The 16,321-nt window shown below is 44.7% G+C and overlaps 1 protein-coding gene across 2 annotated transcripts; it reads left to right on the top strand.

Annotated features, from left to right (window-relative positions):
* Positions 1 to 631: 631 nt before the first annotated feature.
* On the top strand, positions 632 to 16,030 carry LOC311125713 (prolyl 3-hydroxylase 3-like). Of its 2 annotated transcripts, XM_084158432.1 has the most exons (16): positions 632 to 996; positions 1,449 to 1,633; positions 2,135 to 2,293; positions 2,872 to 3,064; positions 3,577 to 3,708; positions 7,573 to 7,715; positions 7,887 to 7,976; positions 8,141 to 8,193; positions 8,305 to 8,384; positions 8,564 to 8,691; positions 11,935 to 12,030; positions 12,146 to 12,296; positions 12,797 to 12,914; positions 14,164 to 14,239; positions 14,668 to 14,808; positions 15,249 to 16,030. In XM_084158432.1, exons 1-16 carry the CDS (start codon positions 684 to 686, stop codon positions 15,426 to 15,428), a joined length of 2,238 nt encoding a protein of 745 aa, XP_084014558.1. In that variant the 5' UTR covers positions 632 to 683; the 3' UTR covers positions 15,429 to 16,030. The 2 variants fall into 2 exon arrangements, 1 of the variants encoding a protein (XP_084014558.1); XR_014612901.1 differs by lacking the exons at positions 14,668 to 14,808; positions 15,249 to 16,030 and having other exon boundaries at positions 12,797 to 13,988; positions 14,164 to 14,237.
* The last annotated feature ends 291 nt before the right edge of the window (positions 16,031 to 16,321 follow it).

Genomic DNA, 16,321 nt, shown 5'->3' with positions numbered 1-16,321 from the left:
TGTAGTAATTGGGGCGGCGCACAATTGGCTCAGCGTCGTCCAGGGTAGGGGAGGGAATGACCCGCAGGGATGTAGCTCAGTTGGTAGAGCATGGCGTTTGCAATGCCAGGGTTGTGGGTTCGATTCCCATGGGGGGCCAGTATAAAAAATGATGTATGCACTCACTAACTGTAAGTCGCTCTGGATAAGAGCGTCTGCTAAATGACTAAAATGTAAATGTAAATGTAGCCAAACAGGGTATTATTTTGACCTGTTTCATGTTCAGACCTGATATGATTGATGTTTGGTGATTGGGACGTTGGTAAAGTAGACCTATATAGCCTAAATAGTTTGATTTAAGAAATTCTGCTATAAAAAAAAAATTGTAGACTAGGTAAATAGATAGAAAACAAAGTTTTTTGTGTGAAGCCTATAAAGTGTTATGAATGAGTGTGTACAGACTTTAGTAAGCTAGACTGAAATATTATTTTAGTATTATTTTAGTGCTTCCAAACAATGTTATTTACTGTGTCAATAAATGTACCTTCAAGTCTACCGCCTCTTTCCTTTCTCCACCCCATCCCACTCCTTCTCCTCCTCCGCTCAGCACTACCAAGCACGTCTTTCCTGCCTTTCCCACTTTCCTCTGGCCCTGTCCCTCCTCCCCCTCTCCTTCTCCTTCTCCAAAATAACTACGGCGCACCATGGCGCTTTGCGCAAATCACAACTCTGTCTACGTGGCGCTGCATATCTCTCTTATTCACTCTCTTTTCTCATTATTCTATTTCACCTCTGCTGTTGCGGGCAGCGGGGCTTCTGCAGGATCTGCGTCCGGACTCATACCCTCTTACGATGTTTTGTATTATACTGGGGTCCGTGCATACTTTAGCGAGGAGTGGGAGAAGGCTGCGGAGCTGCTCGAAAAGTCGATGACTACCCGGGAGGCTCTGTTTCGAACCCGACGGCAGTGCCATGAGGAATGTGTGCCAGCGGGATATGACAGGCTCCCAAAACTGGGTATGCGTGTGTTTGTGTTCACTGTGTTGTATGTGGTCGATTCATAGTGTGTGTGTGTGTGTGTGTGTGTGTGAGAGAGAGAGAGAGAGAGAGAGAGAGAGCGAGAGTATCTGTCTCTCTGTCTCCACCTGTGTGTGTTATGTGCATGCATTAAATATATTAAATCATAAGCTTCTGTTTGCCACTTACAATCACAGCTTGCTTTAGGGCCTAGATGTCTCCCAGGAGTCAGCGATGACCTTATCTATGGTCATCACTGCAAGACAGCCCTGGTATGGTACATTCCAGTAATGTAGCATCTCTGCTCTGTTTGTTTGTGTGTGTGTGTGTGTGTGTATGTGTGTGTGTGTGTGTGTGTATGTGTATGTGTGTGTGTGTGTGTATGTGTATGTGTGTGTGTGTGTGTGTGTGTGTGTGTGTGTGTGTGTGTGTGTGTGTGTGTGTGACCTCAGACACAGAGAAAGGGAATGTGTGGGACCTATGGGCAGTGGACTGGGTCCAGCAGCGGGCTGAGTGTGTGCGGTTCTGTTTGGGACGGGCTGTCACTCCTGCAGGACAGCTTCCTGTGTCTGCTGACATCGAGTATGAGTTTAGTACCCGGAACCCCTATAACTTCCTGCAGGTCGTCTACTGGAAGGTAACTATTACTATATTCACCTGCTATTTCATTATGTTCCTATGCATATGTATGGATACAGTTGAATTGTAGATCTGAAGTGCTAAGTGCTGTATAATTGCATGTTAAAGCAGTTACAAAGGTTATTCCACTGGTAGTTAGTTACTCTGGTATAAGGCCTATATCATGTAATGTGCTAGCTCAATTTAATACATACTTTAGCAACAATATCCTACAACTACAGCTGTGGTCTTCATGCACTCTATCTGATCTGGACTTTGACCTTCTCTTCTTCACTCTACCTCATCCTCCTGTTATTTTTCCTCCTCCCCTCTTTCTCCTCCTGCTCCTCTTCATCTTCTACCTCGTTCTCGCTCTCTTTCTGCTCTTCCTCCTCTTCCTCCTCTTCATCTTCTACCTCGTTCTCGCTCTCTTTCGCCTCCTCCTCTACTACCTTCTGCTCTTCCTCCTCTTCATCTTTTACCTCGTTCTCTCTCTCTTTCAACTTTTCCTCTTCCTCAGCTAGGGAAAGTACAGAAGGCAGCATCAGCAGCCCACACGTTCTTTGTGGCCAACCCCAGTCACCTGGAGATGAGGAACAACATTGAGAAGTATAGACGGATGGAGGGAGTAACAGAGGACGCATTCCAGGATAGAGAGATGGAGGAAGAGAAACACTGGGTAATAAAAAAAGAGTGGGAGAGGGGGAGGGTTGTGTGTGTGTGTCTGAGAAATAGTGAAATAAATGGTAGATTGAATGCATAAATGAGTATTCAAGAATCTTGTTGTAAGAAACATTCTTAGAAGATTCCCACATGTGAACTGAGGGTTCAAATTCCTCTCTCTGAGTGTTAGAATTCCTCTCTGTGTTTCACCTAAAGTACCTAGCCAATCGTAAAAGCCCTTTGGGCTCACACGGTAACCTCTGCATGCACCCACAGCATTCTTGATAACACGTTACTAATGGATTGTACTATAAATGAGAATACATCATGTGGACTTCACTGGACTTTTGATACCACTAAAGCCAAACAGTAAAACAAAAAATGCGGTTAATTTCTCTCCTCTGTTTTGTTTGTCTCCAGCAGGTCTGCATGCTTTATGTACTTACTAAGCCCATTGCTCCTTTGGGAGTATAAGCTATCGACGACTCCTCTCCATCGCACTCTGTTCTTGATGTTGACCAATTATAGCCAACCTGTCCAGCTAACATTCCTCCCTCCTCTTACCCCTAACCCCCATCCCTCTATCAACCACAGGCCCTGTACGACTCCGCCCTCACCTCTGAGGCCTCCTCTGATTGGACGCACGCCGTGGAGAAATGGAGGGAGTGTGTGAACGAGACACTGAGACAGACTGATGAATGCAGGGCGCAATGTGAGGTCGCCTCACAGCGGCTCCCTGAGAACAGAGGAGAGGATGGAATGGACGGGGTGTTTGAGAAAGCTGCAGGTGGGAAAAACTGTTTGTTTGTTTAAAAATATATATTTTAAGGGTTTTATATATCCTTATTGAGATAGGACAGTGAAGAGGACACAGAAAATGTAGGAGAGATTGTGAGTCAGAAGGTCATGGGTCGGATTTGAACCAATGCTGACATTGGTAGCTGGGCTGTACATGTGGTACTAACCACTGGACCACAGAGGTCACAGGAAAAACATGTGTGTGTTTATGAAGCTGGTTGTCTATGCAGGGCTATCGGTCATTCATTGCTAGTAGGCTGAAAATATCTGTGATAGTGTTATACAGCATTATAAAGGCCTTATTACAGGGGGAGTGTTACCAAGACAGCTGACTGTAAACAGTATGATGTCACACAGTGCATATTTGGGTTGGTCCAAAACAAGGCAACTATTGTAATTCGTTTTACATGTATACGCTAGTTGTCCTACTATTTTATGCTCATGCTATTCTCTACTTTTCTAATCTTTCCTTCTCGTGTGATTTTATCACCTGTCCTCCAGCACTCTCCCTTTCCTTCCTGTCCTGCCAGCAGGCCTGTGTGACCCAGGTAGCGACGCGACCCGGAAGGATTTCAGCCCAGGAGGACTTCCTACCCACACAGCTGGAGCATCTACACATCGCACAGTTCAAAGGTTAGACAGGGGAAAGGTCATATCTGAAGTTACAGTAATGACCACATGATGACTCTAACGACAATTATGATGATAACTTCTACTGCAGCTGATGATACTAGCCTGGCGATGGCACCTGAAATTTTACATTTTTTAAACATTTTAGTCATTTAGCAGACGCTCTTATCCAGAGCGACTTACAGTTAGTGAGTGCATAAATTTTTCATACTGGCCCCCCATGGGAATCGAACCCACAACCCCGGCGTTGCAAACGCCATGCTCTACCAACTGAGCCACACAGGTGTATTATTGTAATTTTATTTATTTTTTATTTATTTCACCTTTATTTAACCAGGTAAGCCAGTTGAGAACAGGTTCTCATTTACAACTGCGACCTGGCCAAGATAAAGCAAAGTAGTGCAATAAAAACAACACAGAGTTACATATGGGGTAAAAAAACATAAAGTCAGAAATACAACAGAAAATATATATACAGTGTGTGCAAATGTAGCAAGTTATGGAGGTAAGGCAATAAATAGGCTATAGTGCAGAATAATTACAATAGTATTAACACTGGAATGCTAGATGTGCAAGAGATTATGTGCAAATAGAGATACTGGGGTGCAAAAGAGCAAAATAAATAACAATATAGGGATGAGGTAGTTGGGTGGGCTAATTTCAGATGGGCTGTGTACAGGTGCAGTGATCGGTAAGGTGCTCTGACAACTGATGCTTAAAGTTATTGAGGGAGATAAGAGTCTCCAGCTTCAGAGATTTTTGCAATTCGTTCCAGTCATTGGCAGCAGAGAACTGGAAGGAATGGCGGCCAAAGGAGGTGTTGGCTTTGGGAATGACCAGTGAGATATACCTGCTGGAGCGCAGACTACGGGTGGGTGCTGCTATGGTGACCAATGAGCTAAGATAAGGCGGGGATTTGCCTAGCAGTGATTTATAGATGGCCTGGAGCCAGTGGGTTTGACGACGGACATGTAGTGAGGACCAGCCAACAAGAGCGTACAGGTCACAGTGGTGGGTAGTGTATGGGGCTTTGGAGACAAAACGGATGGCACTGTGATAGACTACATCCAATTTGCTGAGTAGAGTGTTGGAGGCTATTTTGTAAATGACATCGCCGAAGTCAAGGATCGGTAGGATAGTCAGTTTTACGAGGGCATGTTTGGCAGCATGAGTGAAGGAGGCTTTGTTGCGAAATAGGAAGCCGATTCTAGATTTAACTTTGGATTGGAGATTCTTTATGTGAGTCTGGAAGTTGAGTTTACAGTCTAACCAGACACCTAGATATTTGTAGTTGTCCACATACTCTAGGTCAGACCCGTCGAGAGTGGTGATTCTAGTCGGGTGGGCGGGTGCTAGCAGCGTTCGATTGAAAAGCATGCATTTAGTTTTACTAGTGTTTAAGAGCAGTTGAAGGCTACTGAAGAATTGTTGTATGGCATTGAAGCTCGTTTGGAGGTTTGTTAACACAGTGTCCAATGAAGGGCCAGATGTATACAAAATGGTGTCGTCTGCGTAGAGGTGGATCTGAGAGTCACCAGCAGCAAGAGCGACATCATTGATATACACGGAGAAAAGTGTCGGCCCAAGAATTGAACCCTGTGGCACCCCCATAGAGACTGCCATAGGTCCAGACAACAGGCCCTCCGATTTGACACACTGAACTCTATCTGAGAAGTAGTTGGTGAACCAGGCGAGGCAGTCATTTGAGAAACCAAGGCTATTTAGTCTGCCAATAAGAATGCGGTGGTTGACAGAGTCGAAAGCCTTGGCCAGGTCGATGAAGACGGCTGCACAGTACTGTCTATTATCAATCGCGGTTATAATATCGTTTAGGACCTTGAGCGTGGCTGAAGTGCACCCGTGACCAGCTCGGAAACCGGATTGCATAGCGGAGAAGGTACGGTGGTATTCGAAATGGTCGATGATCTGTTTGTTAACTTGGCTTTCGAATACTTTCGAAAGGCAGGGCAGGATGGATATAGGTCTGTAGCAGTTTGGATCTAGAGTGTCACCCCCTTTGAAGAGGGGGATGACCGCGGCAGCTTTCCAATCTCTGGGGATCTCAGACGTTATGAAAGAGAGGTTGAACAGACTAGTAATAGGGGTTGCGACAATTTCGGCGGCTAGTTTTAGAAAGAAAGGGTCCAGATTGTCTAGCCCAGCTGATTTGTAGGGGTCCAGATTTTGCAGCGCTTTCAAAACATCAGCTGTCTGAATTTGTGTGAAGGAGAAGCGGGGGGGGCATGGGCAAGTTGCAGCAGAGGGTGCAGAGTTGGTGGCCGGGTTAGTGGTAGCCAGATGGAAAGCATGGCCAGCTGTAGCAAAATGCTTGTTGAAATTCTCGATTATTGTAGATTTCTCGGTGATAGTGTTTCCTAGCCTCAGTGCAGTGGGCAGCTGGGAGGAAGTGCTCTTATTCTCCATGGACTTTACAGTGTCCCAAAACTTTTTGGAGTTAGTGCTACAGGAAGCAAATTTCTGTTTGAAAAAGTTAGCCTTTGCTTTCCTGACTGCTTGTGTATATTGGTTCCTAACTTCCCTGAAAAGTTGCATATCGCGGGGGCTATTTGATGCTAATGCTGTACGCCACAGGATGTTTTTGTGCTGGTCAAGGGCAGTCAAGTCTGAGGAGAACCAGGGGCTATATCGGTTCTTAGTTCTGTATTTTTTGAATGGGGCATGTTTATTTAAGATTGAGAGGAAATTACTTTTAAGGAACAACCAGGCATCCTCTACTGACGGAATGAGATCTATATCCATCCAGGATACCTGGGCCAGGTCAATTAGGAAGGCCTCCTCGCTAAAGTGTTTTAGGGAGCGTTTGACAGTGATGAGGGGTGGTCGTTTGACCGCGGACCCGTTACGGACGCAGGCAATAAGGCAGTGATCGCTGAGATCCTGGTTGAAGACAGCTGAGGTGTATTTAGAGGGTGTGTTAGTCAGGATGATATCTATGAGGGTACCCATGTTTACGGATTTAGGGTTGTACCTGGTAGGTTCGTTGATAATTTGCGTGAGGTTGAGGGCATCTAGCTTGGATTGTAGGATGGCTGGGGTATTAAGCATATCCCAATTTAGGTCACCAAGCAGTACAAACTCTGAGGATAAATGGGGGGCAATCAATTCACATATGGTGTCCAGGGCACAGCTGGGGGCTGAGGGGGGTCTGTAGCAAGCGGCAACAGTGAGAGACTTATTTCTGTAAAGGTGGATTTTTAGAAGTAGAAGCTCAAACTTTTTGGGCACAGACCTGGATAGTATGATAGAGCTCTGCAGGCTATCTCTACAGTAGATTGCAACTCCACCCCCTTTGGCAGTTCTATCTAGACGGAAAATGTTATAGTTGGGGATGGAAATTTCAGAATTTTTGGTGGCCTTCCTGAGCCAGGATTCAGACACTGCTAGAACATCAGGGTTGGCAGAGTGTGCTAACGCAGTGAATAACTCAAACTCAGGAAGTAGACTTCTGATATTTATGTGCAAGAAACCAAGACTTTTGCGATTACAGAAGTCATCAAATGATAGCGCCTGGGGAGTAGGAGTGATACTGAGGGCTGCAGGGCCTGGGTTAGCCTCTACATCACCAGAGGAACAGAGGAGGACTAGAATAAGGATACGGCTAAAGGCTTTAAGAACTGGTCTTCTAGTGCGTTGGGTACATAGAATAAAGGGGGCAGATTTCCGGGTGTTATAGAAAAGATTCAGGGCATTATGTACAGACAAGGATATGGAAGGATATGAGTAAAGTGGAGGTAAACCTAAGCGTAAATAGGCTCTGGTGCTTCATACAGGAGTTTACATATCTAGTGAACGACCAAAGCACATCTCCTTCTCTCTCTCTCTCTCTCTCTCATCTATTTCCCGCAGCGGGCGATCTAGGAGGAGCGGTGCGTTCTCTGCGGTCTCTCCTCCTGTTCTACCCCTCAGACAAAGACTCCCTCAGTAACCTGCAGCTCTACACAGAGACACTGGGGGGCGACACTGAGGCACATGGGACACAGCCCTCCCAGGTACTACTTGTGCTCAGCCTCAAATCAATAACCCCTAGCCTGGCCCACTAGGGAGGCTTCATTTTATAAACAACACTCCTCAAATTTGATAGATACATGATTGTGTCTCTACTGTGAAGATCAGTGTATTGGTTTTCTCCACCATCTCTGTCTCTGTCTTTATATACTCAGGAGATAGCCAGGTATGTGAGCCGCTCATTGCAGGAGAAAAAGCTACTCTTCTTCGGAATGGAAAACCTACATTTCAATTTCACCGACCCGGTATGATAAAGTTGTTTATTGATTATCATTGGATATGGTTTGGTCTAGAGCCATAACGTAGCTATATTTAGGCTATATATGGCTCTGATTTGGTCACTCACATTTACTTTCAAACTGAACAATACAGCAGTTTGTTCCTTTTGTGTTTTTTTCCTCCCATATAGGATCTCTGGACTCCAGAGGAGGTTGTTCCTGAATTGCTGAGAGACACATGGAGGTAAGAGGAAAAGAGAAGGAGAAAGTTACTGCAAAGAGGACAGGAGTGTGGAGAGAAAGGGCTTTGAAGTGCTATTGGGTGGTTGAAAGCCATTTCCTTTTTGATTTCTAGAGCAGAAAAGGAAGTGCTGAATGAGAAAATGAAGGAGGGAGAGAAAGAGGTGGAGATGGACGATAGTGGGTTCTATGCAGGTAAGGATAAACATTAGCGTTTGGCATGTTACAAGCACACATTGACGGATTGGTAATTACAAAAAACATCAATGCTCGGGTCTCTGAGGATTGGGAAACACTAATCTGAGAAACACCTATTTGATTTAAATGTGTGTGTGCGTGTGTGTGCACTCTCTTCCATTCTGTTTCCTCCCCAGGGGGTCCCGTACCTCAGGTTGGTGTCACCATCAGCATGGACGACCATTCTTTAAATGGAACCAATCGCGTCGTGCTGGATGGAGTTCTAGATCAGAAGGAATGCGACACAGTACTGCGCCTAGCGACCGTAAGCTTGCATATGATTCGCTCAGAAAACTGTGCCCTGTCCCTTTGGTGTTTGCCATTGGATGGGAAATAATAGATCAAACTGCAATATGGTGAAAATCACATCGAGCCTATCAAGGGCCATATATATACAGTGCCAGTCAAAAGTCTGGACACACCTACTCATTCCAGGGTTTTTCTTTATTTTTACTATTTTCTACATTGTAAAATAATAGTGAAGACATCAAAACTATTAAATAACACATATGGAATCATGTAGTAACCAAAAAAGTGTTCAACAAATCAAAATATATTTGAGATTCTTCAAAGTAGACACCTATTGCCTTGATGACAGCTTTGCACACTTTTGGCATTCTCTCAACCAGCTTCATGAGGAATGCTTTTCCAACAGTCTTGAAGGAGTTCCCACATATGCTGAGCACTTGTTGGCTGCTTTTCCTTCACTCTGCGGTCCAACTCATCCCAAACCATCTCAATTGGGTTGGTCATCTGGCCAGGTCATCTGATGTAGCACTCCCTCACTCTCCTTGGTCAAATAGCCCTTACACAGCTTGGAGGTGTGTTTTGGGTCATTATCCTGTTGAAAAACAAATGATAGTCCCACTAAGCATAAACCAGATGAGATGGTGTATTGCTGCAGAATGCTGTGGTAGCCATGCTGGTTAAGTGTGTCTTGAATTCTAAATAAATCACAGACAGTGTCACCAGCAAAGCACCATCACACCTCCTCCATGCTTCACGGTGGGAACCACACATGCGGAGATCATCCGTTCACCTACTCTGCGTCTCACAAAGACACAGAGGTTGGAACCAGAAATCTTACATTTGTACTCATCAGGCCAAATCACAGATTTCCACCGGTCTAATGTCCATTGCTCGTGTTTCTTGGCCCAAGCAAGTCTCTTCTTCTTTTTGGTGTCCTTTAGTAGTGGTTTCTTTGCAGCAATTCGACCATGAAGGCCTGATTCACGCAATCTCCTCCGAACAGTTGATGTTGAGATGTGTCTGTTACTTGAACTCTGTTGGGCTGCAATCTGAGGTGCAGTTAACTCTAATTAACTTATCCTCTGCAGCAGAGGTAACTCTGGGTCTTCCTTTCCTGTGGCAGTCCTCATGAGAGCGAGTTTCATCATAGCGCTTGATGGTTTTTGAGACTGCACTTGAAGAAACTTGAAAAGTTCTTGAAATGTTCCGTATTGACTGACCTTCATGTCTTAAAGTAATGATGGACTGTTGTTTGTCTTTGCTTATTTGAGCTGTTCTTGCCATAATATGGACTTGGTCTTTTACCAAATAGGGCTATCTTCTGTATACCACACCTACCTTGTCACAACACAACTGATTGGCTCAAATGCATTAAGAAGGAATTAAACACCTGTTAATTGAAATGCATTCCAGGTGAATACCTCATCAAGGCAAGGGTGGCTATTTGAAGAAAAACTAATTTTCATTTGTTTAACACATTTTTGGTTATTACATGATTCCATATGTGTTATTTCATAATAGAAAATAGTAAAAATAAAGAAAAACCTTTGAATGAGTAGGTGTGTCCAAACTTTTGACTGCTACTGTATATATACAGTGTATTCGGATAGTAATCAGATTTTTCCATATTTTGTTACGGTACAGCCGTATTCTAAAATAAAATAAAATAAAAACTCCTCATCAATCTACACACAATAGCCCATAATGACAAAAGCGAAAACAGGTTTTTTAGAAATATTTGCCAATTAATTAAAAACAGAAAACAGAAATACCTTATTTACAGAAGTATTCAGACCCTTTGCTATGAGACTTGAAATTGAGCTCAGGTGCATCCTGTTTCCATTGGTCATCTTTGAGATGTTTCTACAACTTGATTGGAGTCCTCCTGTGATAAATTCAATTGATTGGACATGATTTGGAAAGACACACACCTGTCTATATAAGGTCCAACAGTTGACAAAGCATATCAGAGCAAAAACCAAGCCATGAGGTCGAAGGAATTCTCTGTAGAGCTCCGAGACAGGATTTTGTTGAGGCACAGATCTGGGGAAAGGTACGAAAACATTTCTGCATCATTGAAGGTACCCAAGAACACAGTGGCCTGCATCATTCTTAAATGGAAAAAGTTTGGAACCACCAAGACTCTTCCTAGAGCTGGCTGCCCGGCCAAACTGAGCAATCGGGGGAGAAGGGCCTTGGTCAGGGAGGTGACCAAGAACCTGATGGTCACTCTGACAGAGCTCCAGAGTTCCTCTGTGGAGATGGCCTTTATGGTAGAGTGGCCAGACGGAAGCCACTCCTCAGTAAAAGGCACATGACAGCCCGCTTGGAGTTTGCCAAAAGGCACCTAAAGACTCTCAGATCATGAGAAACAAGATTGTCTGGTCTGATGAAATCAAGATTGTACTCTTTGGCCTGAATGCCAAGCGTCACGTCTGGAGGAAACCTGGCACCATCTCTATGGTGAAGCATGGTGGTGGCAGCATCATGCTGTGGGGATGTTTTTCAGCGACAGGGACTGGGAAACTAGTCAGGATTGAGGGAAAGATGAACTGAGCAAAGGACAGAGAGATCCTTGATGAAAACCTGCTCCAGAGCGCTCAGGACCACAGACTGGGGCGAAGGCTCACATTCCAACAGGACAACGACCCTAAGCACACAGCCAAGACAACGCAGGAGTGGCTTCTGGACAGGTCTCTGAATGTCCTTGAGTGGCCCAGCCAGAGCCTGGACTTGAACCCGATCGAACATCTCTGGAGAGACCTGAAAACAGCTGTGTAGCGACGCTCCCCATCCAACCTGACAGAGCTTGAGAGGATCTGCAGAGAAGAATGGGAGGAACTCCCCAAATACAGTTGTGGCAAGCTTGTAGCGTCATACCCAAGAAGACTTGAGGCTGTAATCGCTGCCAAAGGTGCTTCAACAAAGTACTGACTAAAGGGTCTGAATACTTTTAAAAAATTCAATAAACCTGTTTTTACTTTGTCATTATGGGGTATTGTATGTAGATTGATGAGGGTAAAAAAACGATTTAATCAATTTTAGAATAAGGCTGTAACGTAGCAAAAGGCGGAAAAAGTCAAGGGGTCTGAATACTTTCCGAATGCACTGTATACACTTTATGAATACAGGCCTTCATCTTTATGGTTCTTAGGGATATGAGCCAGGGGTGGATTTGGAATTCAGCAATAGCAGAAGTATTACAACAGGGCTGTGAGCTCATATCTTCCATGATCACTTCCTGTGTTGTCTCTGACAGGCTGCTGCTTCTGTTGGGGACGGTTACCTGGGGCGACGGTCCCCACACACGCCCCATGAGAAGTTTGAGGGCCTGACTGTCCTCAGAGCTGCCAAGGTGAGAACGATGGATTTGGAGATTAAATCTATCTGTCTAGCCGTCTGTCTGTCTATCTCTTTGTCTCACATGGTCACATAGCTAATGAACAGTAAAACACTTTTCTGCTCTGCAGTTGGCTCAGGACGGTATGGTGAACCAATCAGACGCTAAGCTGCTGCATGAGATGGGGGAGAGGGTGAGAACCCTCCTGCACTCCTACTTCAGGAGCCCCTCAGGACTACACTTCTCCTACACACATCTAGTGTGCCGCAGCGCCATCACAGGTATGGTCCACTCAAGCAATGCGCTCTATTTCTTGAAATGATGGTTCCAACATTTTTGGGTTTTACATCTCAGAAGTGGTCTAACATTCCATATTTAATGTTCCATTCCATATTTTCCATCTGTTCTGTTGATTCCATTATGTATTCAGTTTGTGGGTCTCAATGTCAAATTAATAGGAAAGATTGGCACATGCAAAATGGCACAAAGCTTTCCTATTCAAATAGGGTTGAGGCCTTTTGCCATTTATAGTGTAACCTAATAGCTAACCCCTGACCTGTATCAGGTGTCTTATCTGCTCTGTGTTATGTCACCCGTTGTGTCACCTGGGTCGTGTTCATTAGGGCACACAATGGACAACTGTCTTAAACGTTTTGCAACGGAAAACTAAAATTAGTGTTTCTTATTGGAAAACTCCAGGTAGTCCCTCCCTATTTCAGTCAGTTTTCTTCCATTTGGTGCCTAATGAACATGATCCTCTTGTGTTGGGTGTCCTGTCCAGGGGACCAGGAGGGGAGACTGGACCTGTCTCACCCTGTTCATGTGGACAACTGTCTACTGGAACCTGAGACCAGACAGTGCTGGAGAGAACCACCTGCCTTTACACACAGAGACCTGAGGTGCACACACACTCACACAGGCAGAACACACATACACAAATGCGCGCACACATGCACAAGCTGGCAGGATGCACAAACAGAGACACGTAGGCTGGCAGAACACATGCACACACACACACACACACACACACAGAAGCATGCAGATGTGTGCACTGTTCATGCACACACATGTATTTACACCTAAAAAGCATACACAAGACTTGGAAGTTGAACTATATAATACCACATACACTCCCCTTCCGTATGTATTTGGATGGTGGTAAATTTGGCTCTATACTCCAGCAGTTTGGATTTGAGATAAAATGTTTCATATAAGGCGACAGTATAGAATGTCACCTTTTATTTGAGGGTATTTTCATACATATCGGTTTTACCGTTTTGAAATGTAAGCATCATATGTATCTTCAAGAAGTCATTTGGACATATTTACTTATAGTATATTAAATTAGTAAAAAGTATAGTATTTGGTCCCATATTCCTAGAACGCAATGACTACATCAATCTTGTGGCTCTACAAACTTTTTGGATGCATTTGCAGTTTGGTTTTGTTTCGGATTATGTTTTGCCCAATAGGAACTGAATGGTGAATGATGTATTGTGTCATTTTGGAGTCAATTTCATTGTAAATAAGAATAGAAGATGTTTCTGAACACTTCTACTTTACTGTCCAAATACATACGGAGAGGTGTGTATGTACAGTACATTAACAGACATTCCCGTCCTGAATAAACTCAAACCAGTACGGCGTGACATCTTGATACTAACACTGTTTGATGGTCTCCTCATTCTAAGGTAAACAAACACATCATTCAAACAAACACAGGTGCCATTCATTTACATTTTTACATTTTAGTCATTTAGCAGACGCTCTTATCCAGAGCGACTTACAGTTAGTGAGTGCATACATTAATTTTTTATTTTTTCATACTGGCCCCCCATGGGAATCGAACCCACAACCCTGCCGTTGCAAACACCATGCTCTACCAACTGAGCTACATCCCTGCCGGCCATTCCCTCCCCTACCCTGGACGATGCTGGCTAATTGTGCGCCGCCCCATGGGCCCCATTCCACAGGCTAGTGAAGATTTTTGATTTCAGGCAGGAGGGTGTGAGGAAATAATGAGACGTGCTTCTGGCAGTGTGCTATATAATACCACTAGGTCTGTTTACTAAGCAATAAAGATGACAACTAACAACTTTGGCTAGACTTGCTAAATGACGACTAAGACCATGTCTGATTCCATTCCAGTGCTGTGCTCTATCTGAACGATGACTTTGACGGTGGGGAGCTCTTCTTCACAGACAGGGATGCGAAGACTGTCACAGTAAGTCACTTGACCTTAAAACTCAAGTAGAACACTTTACAATGGCTGATCTTCACAACCTTTTGACCTATGCCCCACCGTGACCTGGTCATCACTATCTGGCCATGCTAGAGAGGATAGCAGTACAGCTTTCTAACACATGCAATTCTAACCTTAACCCGTTCAGTAACCATGCACCTAATATTAGCCCTAACACTAAATTAAGAACAAATGGTCTGTGTTGTGTGTACTTCTTAGTAAGCTCTGACGATATTGCCTCTTCTATCCATTCTAACATGGCCCTTATAGAGGCTACTCTTTCTGACAGTCTATTTCTCTCTCTCTCTCTCTCTCTCTCTCTCTCTCTCTCTCTCTCTCTCTCTCTCTCTCTCTCTCTCTCTCTCTCTCTCTCTCTCTCTCACGCTCTCTCGCTCTCGCTCTCTCTCTAGGCCCGGGTGAAGCCCACCTGTGGTCGACTGGTGGGGTTCTCCTCCGGTCCTGTTAACCCCCATGGTGTGACCGCGGTGACTGCTGGCCGCAGGTGTGCACTGGCCCTCTGGTTCACCAAGGAGAAGCACCACAGGGATATGGTGAGGACTATTAGTGGCTTGGTTGCTCTATATAAGCCTGGTCCCAGATCAGATATGTTTGGCATGACAATGACCATAGGAGTTCTTTTTCATTTTTCCCATCTTGCGCTGATATTCAAAGCTATTTTCTCTATGCTAATTAACTTTATGTTTAGATAGCGCTTTTGAAGAATAAGTCAATGTCAGTTAGGGTTGGCAGTCAAATAACATGTGACAATAGATATTAATGATCTATAATTCATTAATAGTTTATTAATTATCTATAATTTTAAGGTTGAACTTGAGGAAAGTTCCGGCACAATTTTCCCTAGATTTTTAAAGGAGCACTTCTGCTTCCTGCCCCGCTAGCCTGGATTTTGTCTGATCACGGCCGTGGTGTGAATAAGGTCCATTCTACCTCACTTTACCTCACATTACTGTACCTTCTGTGCCTCATGCAGGAGAGGGAGGAGGCTGAGGCCCTGTGGGCTGCAGATGGACAGAGTGTGACGAAAGGAGGAGAAGTAAAAGAGGAGGGAAGAGAGGGCACCGCTGCCCCCGCTCGGAGTGGTAGGAGCGGAAGCCAGTCGTCGAGGAGTAGAGGGAGGGGCAGGGTGACAGGGGGAAAGGACGAGCTGTGATGAGCTGTGATGGATTTAAAGACTGAACCACCCACACTGAACAACAGGGTAGTTCTGTTCACCTCCCCCATCCTACTTGGTGGACCGTCCTGGTCCAGCCACCAGTCCCCTCTCTCAAAAGACCATGAACTCTTCTCTATTTTTACACCAGGCTTTTCAATCCCTACCCACGCTCTTTCGCTCTCTCCCTCTCTCTCTCTCTCTCTCTCTCTCTCTCTCTCTCTCTCTCTCTCTCTCTCTCTCTCTCTCTCTCTCTCTCTCTCCCCCCCCCTCTCTCTCTCTCTCTCTCTCTCTCTCCCCCCCTCTCTCTCTCTCTCTCCCCCCTCTCTCTCTCTTCTCTCTCTCTCTCTCTCTCTCCCCCCCCTCTCTCTCTCTCCCTCTCCCTCTCCCTCTCTCTCTCTCTCTCTCTGTGAATCCATTTGTGAAAGAAGGTATTTGTGTCTATCTTTCCCTCGCTCTCTTTCTCTTTGAGACTGTGTTGCCCCCTCCATTGACATTCAGTCCATTTGTGTTACAGTGTATGCCTTAGTGTTTGCTATGTATTAACTGTTACATACCTGCTGGAGAAAAGGAAACGGAATAAAAGGAATTGAATAAAAGTTATTCAAAATGGTGGAGAGAGTGAGAATGAAAAAGCCCTTGCTGCAGATATACAAAAAAGCCATAGCTAAGGTGCTTCCGAAGTGGCATCTCGCCTCTATCAGAACGTGGTATAAGTGGGAGAGAGGATTTTGAAATCCCCTTTATTGGGTCAATGCCATACATTACACACATGTACATTAAAAACATGACATATTAAACATCGACAAAAGCTCTCATATACAACCCTGTAAAAGAAGAAAAGGGGCGGCAGGTAGCTTAGTGGTTAAGAGCGTAGTGCCAGTAACCGAAAG

The sequence above is a fragment of the Coregonus lavaretus genome, assembly GCF_964263955.1.
Source record: "Coregonus lavaretus genome assembly, chromosome: 3".
In the NCBI taxonomy this organism is placed as follows: domain Eukaryota; kingdom Metazoa; phylum Chordata; class Actinopteri; order Salmoniformes; family Salmonidae; genus Coregonus; species Coregonus lavaretus.
This window is presented reverse-complemented; position numbering and strand designations above follow the sequence as displayed.

What these genes read in the sequence shown, in the direction of transcription:
- LOC311125713 (XM_084158432.1), top strand. Translation starts at nt 684, where the DNA reads ATGGCGCTTTGCGCAAATCACAACTCTGTCTACGTGGCGCTGCATATC. An exon ending in CGATAGTGGGTTCTATGCAG is followed by an intron (nt 8,385 to 8,563) that starts GTAAGGATAAAC and finishes TTTCCTCCCCAG; the next exon opens with GGGGTCCCGTACCTCAGGTT. An exon ending in CTGTCCTCAGAGCTGCCAAG is followed by an intron (nt 12,031 to 12,145) that starts GTGAGAACGATG and finishes TCTGCTCTGCAG; the next exon opens with TTGGCTCAGGACGGTATGGT.